Source organism: Erpetoichthys calabaricus, chromosome 6 (assembly GCF_900747795.2).
Source record: "Erpetoichthys calabaricus chromosome 6, fErpCal1.3, whole genome shotgun sequence".
In the NCBI taxonomy this organism is placed as follows: Eukaryota; Metazoa; Chordata; class Cladistia; order Polypteriformes; family Polypteridae; genus Erpetoichthys; species Erpetoichthys calabaricus.
Genome location: NC_041399.2, coordinates 163189149 through 163201785, shown reverse-complemented (window position 1 = coordinate 163201785; position 12637 = coordinate 163189149). Strand labels below are relative to the sequence as shown.

Sequence of the window (12637 nt, the reverse complement as noted above, 5' to 3'; positions counted from 1 at the left end):
TGTATTCCATTATAATGTATCAGTTGATTGTCAAAGAGGTTGAACAATTAGAAGTTTATTTCAAAAATTACTTGTCTGCTGTAAAATCTCCTTTCAGCTTCTGCAGTGACTCTGACTACTTTCATGTTTTAGTCTCATTAAAATACATAAGAAATTACATTTTATACAGAACAAGAAATACAAAAGTATGTTTCACAGTTAAATGCTTCAGTAAGTATATTCGAGCACAGGGTAGGTAACAAATGCATCTCTAGCATCACAGGCACATAGTCAGAGCTGTGGTCATATATAGTGTGTACTGTTTGGTTTTACTCGCCTCACTCTAGAGCATGTTTTTCAGCAACTTCTTCCACTAAGAAGCCAAGAGGATTTGGAAAAAGCTGTTCTGTCATTGGATTTATGCCCTTCTGTGAAGAGTCTAAGGATATTACTGAAGACTCCAAAAAACAACCATGTGAGTCACTGTCATACATCTGTCTTTATATTTTCACTTAATTCATTCTAAAGGACTTCTTACACCTTTAGATCTTTTAATGTGGAGTACCAAGTTATGCTTTAAAGCATATCAGTACTGCTATTGACAATCATGAAAATCCTTGATATATACTGCATCATCACATTGTTAGTGTTAAATTTACATATATATGTACATATATATATATTTTTTTTTTTTTGCCGTTTACAGTTTCTACAAGTAAACAATAAAATGGGCAAGCAGCGTGACATGAGAATTTCGAAGTCAATGGGAGACCTAAAGGGTTCTCCATTTAAAACTACAGAAAGAATAAGGAAGCACTCCACAGGTAAGCTTTAACTCTAACTCTAAATAGGAATAGATGCTGGAAGCAAATTTCACAGTTTTTTTACTACTTATTTTAACTATCACACTTTTATAGTGGTTCATGGATTTTGTTTTTCAGTTTCTATAAATTTAAAAGTTCATTAACTTGTGAGTGATTGTTTACTTTATCTTGATCTGTCTAGGATCTCTGCATACAGGTCGGAGTTCACCACCGCCAGGGAGTGTTCCAGAAGAACAACAACAAATTGCACGTCAAGGATCTTACACTAGCATTAACAGTGAGGGAGAATTCATTCCAGAGACTCCAGACCAAAATGTAAGTTTAACAACCCACTAAAATGCAGTTATGCATAAGATAATTGTTTCTGATATCCATGAAAAAAATAAGAGTAAAATCCAAGATGGACCAAGTAAGAGCTTAAGGTGGCTCTTTTTGTTTCCTCCTTTTTCTCCCTTTGACATTTTATTGTTTTAATGTTCATCTTACCCTCTTTAGTATCTGCTTAATCTGTAGAGCTTTAACCAAATAGTTTCCTGTTCAATACCTGTCTCCAACTCATTCTGTGACCAAAAGCAAGCTGCTTCACCTGAGGATGTTGCAACTGAATAAAGTGCAGTATACAATATGTACATAAATGTAAGGTATCCTGATCGAATAAGTTGTCTTGGGTAAAGATGTCTGACAGATATATAATAATCATAATAATAATTAATTGAATTTGACAAAAGTCTCTGTCTCCATTACAATACAGTGCAGCAGAATATGTTATTTAGAGAAAAAGTTTAAAAAACAACTGTTAAGTGCAAGGCATATGTGTGCTTAGTTGTTCTGCTATATATATATATATATATATATATATATATATATATATATATATATATATATATATATATATATATATATATATATGTGTGTGTGTGTGTGTGTGTATATATACTGTATATATGTGTTGTTTTGTGTGCTGTTACCACAGATTAAGATTTACTCAAGTTACTGTTTGTCCATTTATAGATAAACTACACAAACACAAAATGTATAGGTGTATGTCTTTATGTAGTCTAATTTGTCTAATCTAAACCATGTTATATTACAAATGGCCTTGTCTAGTAGATTAATTTAAATTAATGAACTCTCCACTCAACACGTATCTTTATGTAGATTTTGGATCCCTTTGGAAGTGGTGAAGACTCCTCTTCAGACAGGTCTCTTGACAGGTAAGCACATATTACCATATCCTTGAATTTCTCTTTGTGTTTTTTCTTTATACAATGTACAATATCTTCCCCTAGTTGTATTTGCTTTATTGTTTTTTTATTTACCATAGTATTTCACCATTTTGCAAGTCAGACAAGTACATTTTTTGCAAAGTAAAGCATATCAATAAGGTAAAACCTCACACTGATTAGATTTCTATATCTATACATACGTATAATTAGACCCATTGTTTATTTTGTAGCTGACAGTTAATACTACATATATAATGCAATATTGGGAGAAAATAACATTAGATCCATGTGTGTATGTACATGTGAAGGTCCATTATTATTTTATGTTAGGATGAAAATATATATACAGTATTTCTCCTTTTTGGGACTTTGTCTGATGCTTAGCTGAATGTTATCTAGCAGTGGAACATCATTACTGAAGACAACATCGGAGTAACAGCTAAATATTAAAAAATGGTTCATCACCTGTATGCAACAGAAGGAAGCCATATATGTAGTTATAATAGACGGGTACCCCATACAGAGCTGGATTTTACTATGAATGGGTTACATTATAGTGAGAGAAGGATTATTTCTTATAGAACAAATTTGGTTGCAGTTCTTGGAGCAGTAGTCAGTGTGATTGTTAATTTTCCCACTCATGGGTACTGGAAGTTGAATAACTTCTATAAAGTTATATGTAAAATGATTCTGAAAACCTTCCTGTTCATACATATTCCTGTTCCTGCTGAATGAAAATAAAAATTTAGGTAAAGATTTAATAACATCCAGTGGCAAAATGAGCAAAGACAGAATTTCCTGTACACTCTTTTTAATTAATACTTTATGTTCAAGATTAATTCTCTGTTGCAAATTAGAATGTGTTGTTTTGAGTTTCAAAAAGCAAATAAATTGAAGTGATGGAACTTTCACCTTTGTAAGTTAGTAACTTTGTAAGACAGAAGCCAATTTAACAAAGCTACTGGAAAATATGATGATTATATATTGTTCTGACAAAGACTATGCACACTGCATAGTGTATTAAAAATCATGTACATGTATATCTTTACAACTAGACTTGGTAATTTTGTCCAAAAGCTTTTCAAATGTTATGATTTCCTAAAGTAGTTTGGACAATGTCACCAGTTGCAAAGAAATACGAGTGAGAGTAGGTTGCAATTTTTTTTTTTAAAACTAGCACTATTCATTTTTTTGTACGTAACGCACTCTTTTTCCTTCATTCTAGCCCTCCAGTATCACAAACAGGAACGAACAAGGATCAGAATTACTTAAACCACAATCTTGAAAACACAGGTGGGATGTCTGATAAATTCGTAACCCCTTTCATTATAACATAATATTCTCAAACTTGCTTAATCCAGCTAAGGGTGTCAGGACTGGAGCCTGTCCCTGCAGCATTATGTGCAAAGCAGGAACTAGCGGCTACATCCACGCTCACATTTGCACAGAGGCAGTTTAGAATTGTTAATTAGGTAAAATTCATTATAATTTAAAAGGAATTGCATTATAATAACTTAAAAATCTAAATGTTTTTGTAGCATATAAGTTAACTAATGTGTTTTTAAATCTGTTTTGTTGTGTTTACATACATTTAAGATATGTAAATGTACCTTTGTGAACTAATACACAGCCACTAAAATAAATGCTTTTCACTCAAGTTCTACAGGTAGAAAATTATCAGCTGCTAATTAAAGCTGAGTTGTACTTCTCTGTTTTGGAGTCTGAACAATGCTGCTTCTTTCATCACTTCTTTGTCAGTATAAAAGAGTAAAAGTTCTCTCTGTCACATAATCCTCCTGTGTTTGTTATTAATATCATTGGCTGACATTTTTATGCAGTAATGCAATTAATGAGCTAGTTTTAATGGAAAGTTGATTATATTGTGTGTTATAATAGTATGATGCTGGCTGCTGATATGTAAATTTGCTGACTGCTAATAAGTCTGGAAGTGGAATATAACACCATGTCCTGGGAAATCCTTTAGACTGGAGTCTTTTGCAAATACAAGGAAAGAAACAGGCAGTTAGATAGATAGATAGATAGATAGATAGATAGATAGATAGATAGATAGATAGATAGATAGATAGATAGATAGATAGATAGATAGATAGATAGAAGTTAAGATGACAAGTCCTTTTCTACTGTATAAAATATCTTTTATTTCCTTCTGTGCTCAGTGCAAGTTTCTTTAATGAGATAGAAGAGAGTGTTTAACCCATAGTGCATTCTTTAAATATACAGAAATTATTATTATTATTATTATTATTATTATTATTATTATTATTATTATTATTATTATCTTCTGTGCCTTAACAGTTTGGATCTACTGTGGTCTACTGTCTGAATTGCCCTTAATTTTGTGTTATGTAAATTGAGGCTGTTGGTCTCGTAGTACATTTCTGTCGCACATTTTCTGTTCTTGTACCAAAATGCACTGCTTCTAGATGATATAGCCTGTTATTTGTTAAATAGACGCTTAAATTTTAAAACTGTGGGACCTTTCTCGACCTCAAAGTAAAGGTTATCTTTCCAATGAAATCAGAATTGTATTGGAATAAAAAAGAACTCAGATAAAAGCTGAGGAGATTAACTCTTTTTGATGGAAATGATGTACTGTAGCATCAATCTTGGATTCTGTGTTGAATAACCATAACTCCCATCATTATTGTGCACTAGTTTGACTCTCCCAAAAACAAAATACTTAAGGAGAAAAATGACTATGTAGTCTTCACTAGAAATATAAATTGTCATATAAATAACGGCTAATATATGACCACATTTTACACATTAAACCATTTCATTATTCTTCTTTGGGTGTGTATCTTCTTGTTTCTTTTATTTAAGTTTTTAAACTTAACTACTAAATCATTGTTACTCACACTTTGGAAAAAAAGAAAAGGGAGTTAATAAAAAAAACAGTAATACTGTGTTTTTAATATGTGTTCTCACAGTTACACTTTATTATTGAGGCTACTACACTCTAGTTTTGTGTGTTTCTGGAAGAATATTGAGAGGCATACAATATATAAATCGCCAAATATATAGAGTTATTCAGAGAATGTTAGAATCGACAGCTCTTACCTCAGAAATTGAAGAGGAATATATATGTGTGAATTTTATAAAAGACAAATTACAGGTATATCAAAACTATTTCCACCAAAGCCATTAATATTAAATAAAGGCCAAAAAAAGTCCCTGTAGTTGTGTTAGTGTGTTCCTGTGGTAAACTTTTTAACTTTACAAGTTTCTTCTAAAAATGAACAGTTATTTACAATCAAAAACTTCTAATTTTGTAGAAATTGATGTTGCAAAGTTCTAAAATGCAGAGAAGTTTGACACTATCTGACTTTCTGCTGTCTTACTGAATAATTACATTTATATGAATTAATACATGTATACTGTATATATATATACAGTATATATATAAATATAGTGACGTGCAAGACCCTGTCTTGCACCCCAAACACTAGGCTAAATCTGGGTACTTTAGCAAAACCAGCTTTATTTCACTTGAAACAGGAACAGCACGGTTATTTATTGTAGCGGGATCTACCACTCTCCTATACACAGACACAACAATCAAGCAGAGTCGTGGCCAGGTTAGTGGCCAAATAATACTGTTGCCTGCATTTATAATGTTCCTTGCATCACCCATCGACGACAGGCGCTTATAGTGCGACTGCGATCAGCTCGAATCGGTTGCCCCAGCAACGGATAAGCTACCTTCTATCGATGTGGCGATCATGCTTCAGGACGCTCTTCGGTGTGCCGCCCTGTTGGGGAGAATCCCAAAAGAGTTTAGAAACCTTATCATGTATATATTATACAGTATCTGCCAAATAATACAAAGAGCATACGACACGTATTATGCTCTTATTGGGGCTTGTTAGGTGTACAGTACACACTTTTGCATACCCTTACACTTGTAGTTAGTCTGCCAGTCGGCAAACACCTGCCATGTCCTCTCAGTTGCGAGAAACAGTTCACAGATATGCTATACAGTGTCTGCCAAGTAATACAAACAGTACATAACACGTGTTTCGCCCTCATTGGGGCTTGTCAGGCATATGCACTTTTGCATCCCCTTACGGGGATTGAAACTTGAGGAAAGTTTGCATGTTCCACGAAAAAATATTGGGGTGCTAACCTGGCTATCCCCTTTTAACTCTTATCAGCAAAAGTAACAAAAAAGGGACACTGTGTTAATACAAGAACTCAAATAATCAAAATGAGAAACCCGTCAGGCTATGCAATCATATAATTTGCGTCAAAAAAAAAGGTTCAAGTGACATATAGAAAGATTTTTTGTGCAAAGTTTAGTATTTAGTGCGCCTGTATCTTGAATGCTGGTTTAACATTGGGTATCCCCTTCTGTGTGGAGTCATTTTAATTAAGACAGTAAATGTAGTTCAACAAAATTACAGTGTATCACAATTATTGTTTAACTTCTAAGATTTTTAAAAAGTGTAATCAGCTGTGATTATTTCTCCAGGTTTTCGATTTTGCAAGGGTGGGACCTTTCCAAGACAACTTCATATTTCTCATCACCAAAAAGACTACAGTGATGGTACGTTTCATTCAGTTCTTGTAGCTCAGTGAATTTGCAAAATAGAAACATAAGAAGATGACTTTTTTGAATTTGTTTTCCTGTGCATTTCTTCCATTGAGTCTATACCTTTCTGATTACTTTAGTAACTGATGTAAAGGACTCTTCGGCATCTAGTTTAAAAGAAATGTTAACCAGTTCTTGATTACTGGTTAGATACCTAAATATTACATTGGGAAGAAAAACTTGAAAAATACAGAATAAACATGTCTATAGATTGCTGTGCTTGGTTATGTAAGAATGTCTCTTTTTCCAGTTGACACTGAGTTGCCCATAAATTATGTATGTGTTTCTTTGCATTCCTTATTGGCACAATGCAGTGCACACTGTATGGCCAAAAGCTTGTGGACACTTGACTATCACACCTCTATGAGCTTGTTGGACACTCTATTCCAAAACTATGGGCATTGTTATAGAGTTGACTCCCCCTTTTGTGGCTAAAACAGCCTACAATCTTCTGCAAAGGCTTTCCACAAGATTTTGGACTGTGTTTGTGAGAATTTGTGCCTGCACATTCAGCCAAAATATTATTTGTGAGGTCAGGTAATGATATTTACATAAGAAGATCTGAATTGCAATCTGCATTTTAATTAATTCCAAAGGATGTCAGGGCTGTTTCAACCATAGCTTTATGCACAGGGGCACAGTTATACTGAAACTGAAAAGGGCCTTCCCTAATATGTTGCCACAAAGCTTGAAGCACACAATTGCATAAAATGTCTATGTATATTGTAGAATTACTGGCACCCATCAGTAAAACCAAGGGGTGTTCTGTAATCCTTGAAAAACAGTACTCAACCATTATCCATCCTCCACCTTAGGCACTATGCATGCCAGAAGATAGCATTCTCTTTGCATATACCAAACCCATACTCGTCCATCAGACTGTCTGATAGTGAACCATGATTCTCACTCCATAGAAAAGATTTCCACTACTCCTAAGTCCAGTTGTGGCATGCTTTACACCACTGCAGCCCACACATGGTATTTTCCGTAGTGATCCTAAGCTTGTGTGCAGCTACTCAGCCATGGAAACCTATTTCATGGCGCACAGTTCTTGTGCTGATGTTGCTTCCAGAGGCATTTTGAAACTATTGTAATTCAATTGAGGATAGGCAATCTTTACGTGCTATATGCCCTTTAGAATTCAGTGGCCCCGCTTTGTGAGTTTGCATGGTCTACCACTTTTGACAACATTTACTGGGGCAGATCTAGCAGAACAGAATTTTCAAAAACATGATATCTTGCAACAGTGCCACGTTTAAACTTACGGAGCTCCTTGTTGCAACCCATTATACTGCCAATATTTTTCAGTTGAGGATTCATGGCTGTGTGCTTGGTTTTATGCACCTGTTAACAATAGGTGCAGCTGAAACTCTGAATTCAATGATTTGGAGGGGTGTCCACAGTTTTGAACATAAAGTGTTAAGGAAGGTACTATAAGATAATGTAAACATTAAAGGTAACAGTTTAGGTACTCCAAAAATGCACCCATTACTCATTTACGATTATGTAAGAAGACCTTAACATATACTTCTCTGGGTCTTCATAACACTTACAAATCATCAGTAAAGTGTTTATTCATCTCTAAAATGAAACCTACTAACAAAACTTCACTTTGGAGTGGTCTGCGGTGGCTTGACGGAGACACATTTCTCTTGATATTACATATTTAGTAGAACAATCCTTGTTATTAACAAGTAATTTTAAAATCATGTCATCATGCCATACAGCACAGAGATGAATACCCTATCTACTGATATTTCATAAGTGTTATGAAGACCAAAAAAAAGCATTTCTTAAGGTCTTGTTGCATAAGACTAAATGAGTAATAGATGTGTTTTTGCAGTACCTAAACTAAACCAAATTAAAACATACAATTTAGTCTGTCAGGTTCTCATTTTATCTTCTATCATTTTTCCCTGATTTTTGCTTTCATATTTTTTTTTTTAAATTACATTTCATGAAAATGACATTTAAAAATTAAGTGGACTTCTTTGTTAACATTTTTGAATTATTTTAAATGTTTGCTGCAAATTGATTTGAAACATTCTGGTTTCTTTCCCCAGGAAGAAGAACATTCCCTCGCAGCTTCATACCTCAGGAGAACCTATTTCAGTTAGTCCCTTCCAGCAGGACTCGTAGCTACAACAGGGGAAGCATTTCCCCTATCGCTCAGTATAATGAACTCCGAACCACTCACTGGAATCCTGAAGACAACAGTTTATGTCCTCTGCTCTCTAAATGTAAGTTAAAACTTTTCTTCCTTTAAAAATCAGTTGTGACTAAATTGACAGAAACAAAACTAAAATAAGCCATGTTATGGATTAGGTAGTGAACACGGAATGTAGCATTCAAAGCAGCAAAGTAAAATTGACCCTAGTATGTGTGTATGTATGTTCACCCTGCGATGGACTGGTGCCCTGTCTAGGTATTGTTCCTGCCTTATAATATAATTGAAAAATGTGTTTGTTTTCAGGCAAGTGCTTTTTTTACAATAAATTTTTGATTATTTTATGAAGTCTACACATTATGCAGATTTTTTGTTATGCGTTCCAGTAGTATTTCATACAGCTTGGCACGAGGGGTGCATTTCACAGCCAACAGTGGCTGTGATATCAAAAGCCTGGGTTTATTGTGAGTCATAGTCAACATCTGACAACCATGAACTTCAAGGTTGTCATTTGAGAAGAGAATTGTTTAATACATTGGAATCATACAACATGTGACAAGAATCTGAATGGTTTAGTATCATGTATGTAATTCTGTTTGATTCTGTTATCTTCACTGTCATTACTTTGCATTTTACACTAGGGAACAACTACAGACGCTCTAAGTGTAAGGTAGAGCTATGGTGACTTATCTCACTCTGACAAGGCAGTACAACTTTGGCAAAATTCAAAAATTAAGCAAAGCTATAAGTAACTTTGTACCAATCTATTGTCATTATAGCACTGGTCTATAAGAATTCTTTCTTTACACCAAAAATGACCTTTTCATGTAGGTACAATGTAATGGACAGGATTGGATACATAGTATTTTAAAAAATTCACTGGAGGGACTTCAAATACATTATTAAAGATTTGACCGTTTTGAGATATTAGCAGTAGTTCATTCTTTGTATGGTAAATGGTGGCTAGAGGTATTTTTCATAATGGGTTATTTCACAGCCCTAAACATTGGTTGAAAAATATGTCTCTTCCACCATGACCTTATATTTAAATTACAGTTCTCCTGCCATATTATGTTCAAAATTATAAAAAGAAGTGAATGTTAGAAGCAGCAGTCAAGGTGGTCATTTTTGCGAATCATAAATACTTTTTGGTGTGTGGCATGGGAGGAATATGGAGGCAAAGGCATTTGAGTAATAAAGTAGCTAGGGAAAGTGAATGACATTGAAGCCAATATTTTCTCAAAGTTCTGAGCCACAGGGACTTTTCCACACCACTTATTTAGTTTCCCTCTCTTTTGTTTAGCATATTAGTAGAAAAACTAGAACTGGATCCTGGTAATGATTAACTTTGGGTGGATATACTGACTTCCCCAGTACCTAATAAAACCTCCACAGTGTTCAGTAATCTGGTTATATTTTATCTAATTTTGTGCATTATTGTGTATAAGGCAGACTGAATTTGGGCAGGTATTTTTAGGTTGTAGTAATATAGAGAGATTCTGAGATGAAAAAGGTTAGTTTTTCAGTATGTCGTTTAGTGTGTACGTAAAATAAATGTGGACAGTTTGGAAGCAAAAAAATTGCTTCCCAAATGAGGAGAACTAATTACAGGTAGTCAGAATTGTCTGTTCAAACACCATGGTTAAACATCAGGCCATTATTTAGACATTTTCTGCCAGATACTGTATATCTGCCATTATTTGGTTCTTATAGCTAAAAAGTTTATTTTATCTATTAGTGTGTATATTCACCCAGTGATGGACCTGCGCCCTGTTCAGGGATTGTTCCTGCCTTGCAACATATGCTTGATGCTTTAGGCTCCTTAACTATGCTCAGCATAAAGTGGGTTTGGATAATGAATGAATGAATAACTGAATGGCTTGGAAAGGTATACAGAGTCATTTCTTCAGAGGCTGGGGCCCTATTGAATCACAGGCAGAAACATTTGTTCCTGATGGGTGAAAGATGCAGCAGAAACCAGTTGACACAGAAGAGGCCATCCTGCCAAAAACATCTAGGAATAATATCATCCTTAAAGTCATAAAAACCCCTAGAACAAAACTTATCTGCAGTTCTCTGTCACCTCATATTAAGTCTTTGTACACATATCTGTCATTAGAAATAACTGGAATCCTTCACAGGAAAGCAATAAAGAAACCAATGCTCACCATCAAGAACAAGTTGTTGTTTCTATTTTGCAGGAGTGTGCCTAGAAAAGCTTAGATTGATGTGCGAAACATCCAACTTTATCATCAACATAGACACCATTATGTCAGTGCAAACTTACACTATATCCTCTAAATTATTCATAGCAATACTCAAGCATAGTAGTATGTGTATCACAGGATTCTTCATAAGAACAGAGGCCCATCTGTTTGTGTGAAGATGAACTGCATTTCAATCGAAGATGTCTTTACATACCCAAAAGACTTGTGTAATTGAAGGACAGGGGAAGCCCACCTATCAGAGCTATGGATTCCCCCAGTGTGTTACATGGTAGTGTCTTTTTGCTGGATCACCCAAGATTGTACTTGGCAGCCCAGTTATTGTAGTTGTGTTGGGGAGCCCTGTGAGAAACAATGAGTGCTGCGAGAGGGAGCTGTTGAGAGCTGACCTCAAAGTGCTTCCTGGGTGCAGTGTGCTGGCACCAGAACTCCCAGGTCAAGCATAGAGGGAGCCACCTCACTTTTCCTTTGGAAGTCGAAGTTGAGTAGTGAAAAGAAACTAATAAAACACCTGTGCATTGTGTTGTGCTAATTGTGCTTCTGTAGGAAGATACCTTGGTAAATAAAAAATAAGTTTATTTGAATGCAAGACTGTTGCGGTGAAATTTTATCTGAGGGTTTGGGGCACTGCTGCACCCCTTAGTAGCCACAAATTTTACAAATGTCTACACAGTAAAAAACCTCACACTGTTCCAGTGTAGTGCTCAGGTGTCACCTGTTGTACGGCTGCATTTGGGTCCCAATCCAGGTGGTTCATCGTGTGGTGGTACTGCAATACACGGTACAGCGCATGCTCCCAACCTCCTCCTCCTCTGGTTGAGCCTAATGGGGTAATTAATTTTTCACAAAACAAATTAGGTTTTGTATAATTTTCTTTTACCAACTAAATAAAGTGTATTATTTTCCACACAGTTTAATACAATAAAAAAGTTTATAAACATTTAAATATATGTAATTAAAACAAAGGTGAAATAATGACAAATAAAGTTGTCACAATATAGATAAAAACACAGAAATATCATTCATTAATGTGAATTAGTGTTGATTTGATTATATTATATGCAATTAGTATTGTGTCTACACAGATGAGCACAAGTATTCCATTACACACCAGCCAAATTCAAAATTACATCCTGCATATCATAAGTTTGTACCTTAGCACACTGTATGTACAGATGCCCTGGTATTTGATATCATGCAAGGTTCCTTCGTATGAAATCACCTTTAAAATATATAAATGTTAATATACAGTAAACTTCACAATGTTGTTCATGTATGAAGTTGAAACGCCTTAAAATCGGCAGAGAAAAGCAGTTTTTTCATGTTTTATTAAAATTAGCTTTTACACAGTTGTATGTATGTTCTCTGAAGAAATCTAAAATATGTATTTATTGGACTTCTGTAAACACTCCCAGCGAACTACAAAATAAGTGGACAAGTGACTGCAAGAGTGTTGTATTGTCAAAAGAACTTCCTCCATAATTAGGCTTATACAGCTGATTTTCTAAACTATAGCAACTACTACATATACACAAAATATTTTTGTCATGTCATTTTTTCATCTAGTTTAGTATTGTAATGAGCACCTAGATTGGGTTATATTT

At 34.7% G+C, this 12637-nt stretch overlaps 2 protein-coding genes across 2 annotated transcripts in view; one reads left to right on the top strand and one right to left on the bottom strand.

Annotated features, from left to right (window-relative positions):
- Positions 1–12637, bottom strand: part of myd88 (MYD88 innate immune signal transduction adaptor) — a 399089-nt gene that overhangs the window by 208544 nt on the left and 177908 nt on the right. The window lies entirely within an intron of this gene.
- The window catches only part of map3k22 (mitogen-activated protein kinase kinase kinase 22), a 182000-nt gene that overhangs the window by 132851 nt on the left and 36512 nt on the right, over positions 1–12637 (top strand). Inside the window, exons 6-12 of the mRNA XM_028804087.2 lie at positions 341–454; positions 686–803; positions 985–1118; positions 1962–2017; positions 3255–3322; positions 6522–6596; positions 8705–8881. Coding sequence (XP_028659920.1) covers positions 341–454; positions 686–803; positions 985–1118; positions 1962–2017; positions 3255–3322; positions 6522–6596; positions 8705–8881 — 742 coding nt within the window. The remainder of the gene's footprint in view (positions 1–340; positions 455–685; positions 804–984; positions 1119–1961; positions 2018–3254; positions 3323–6521; positions 6597–8704; positions 8882–12637) is intronic.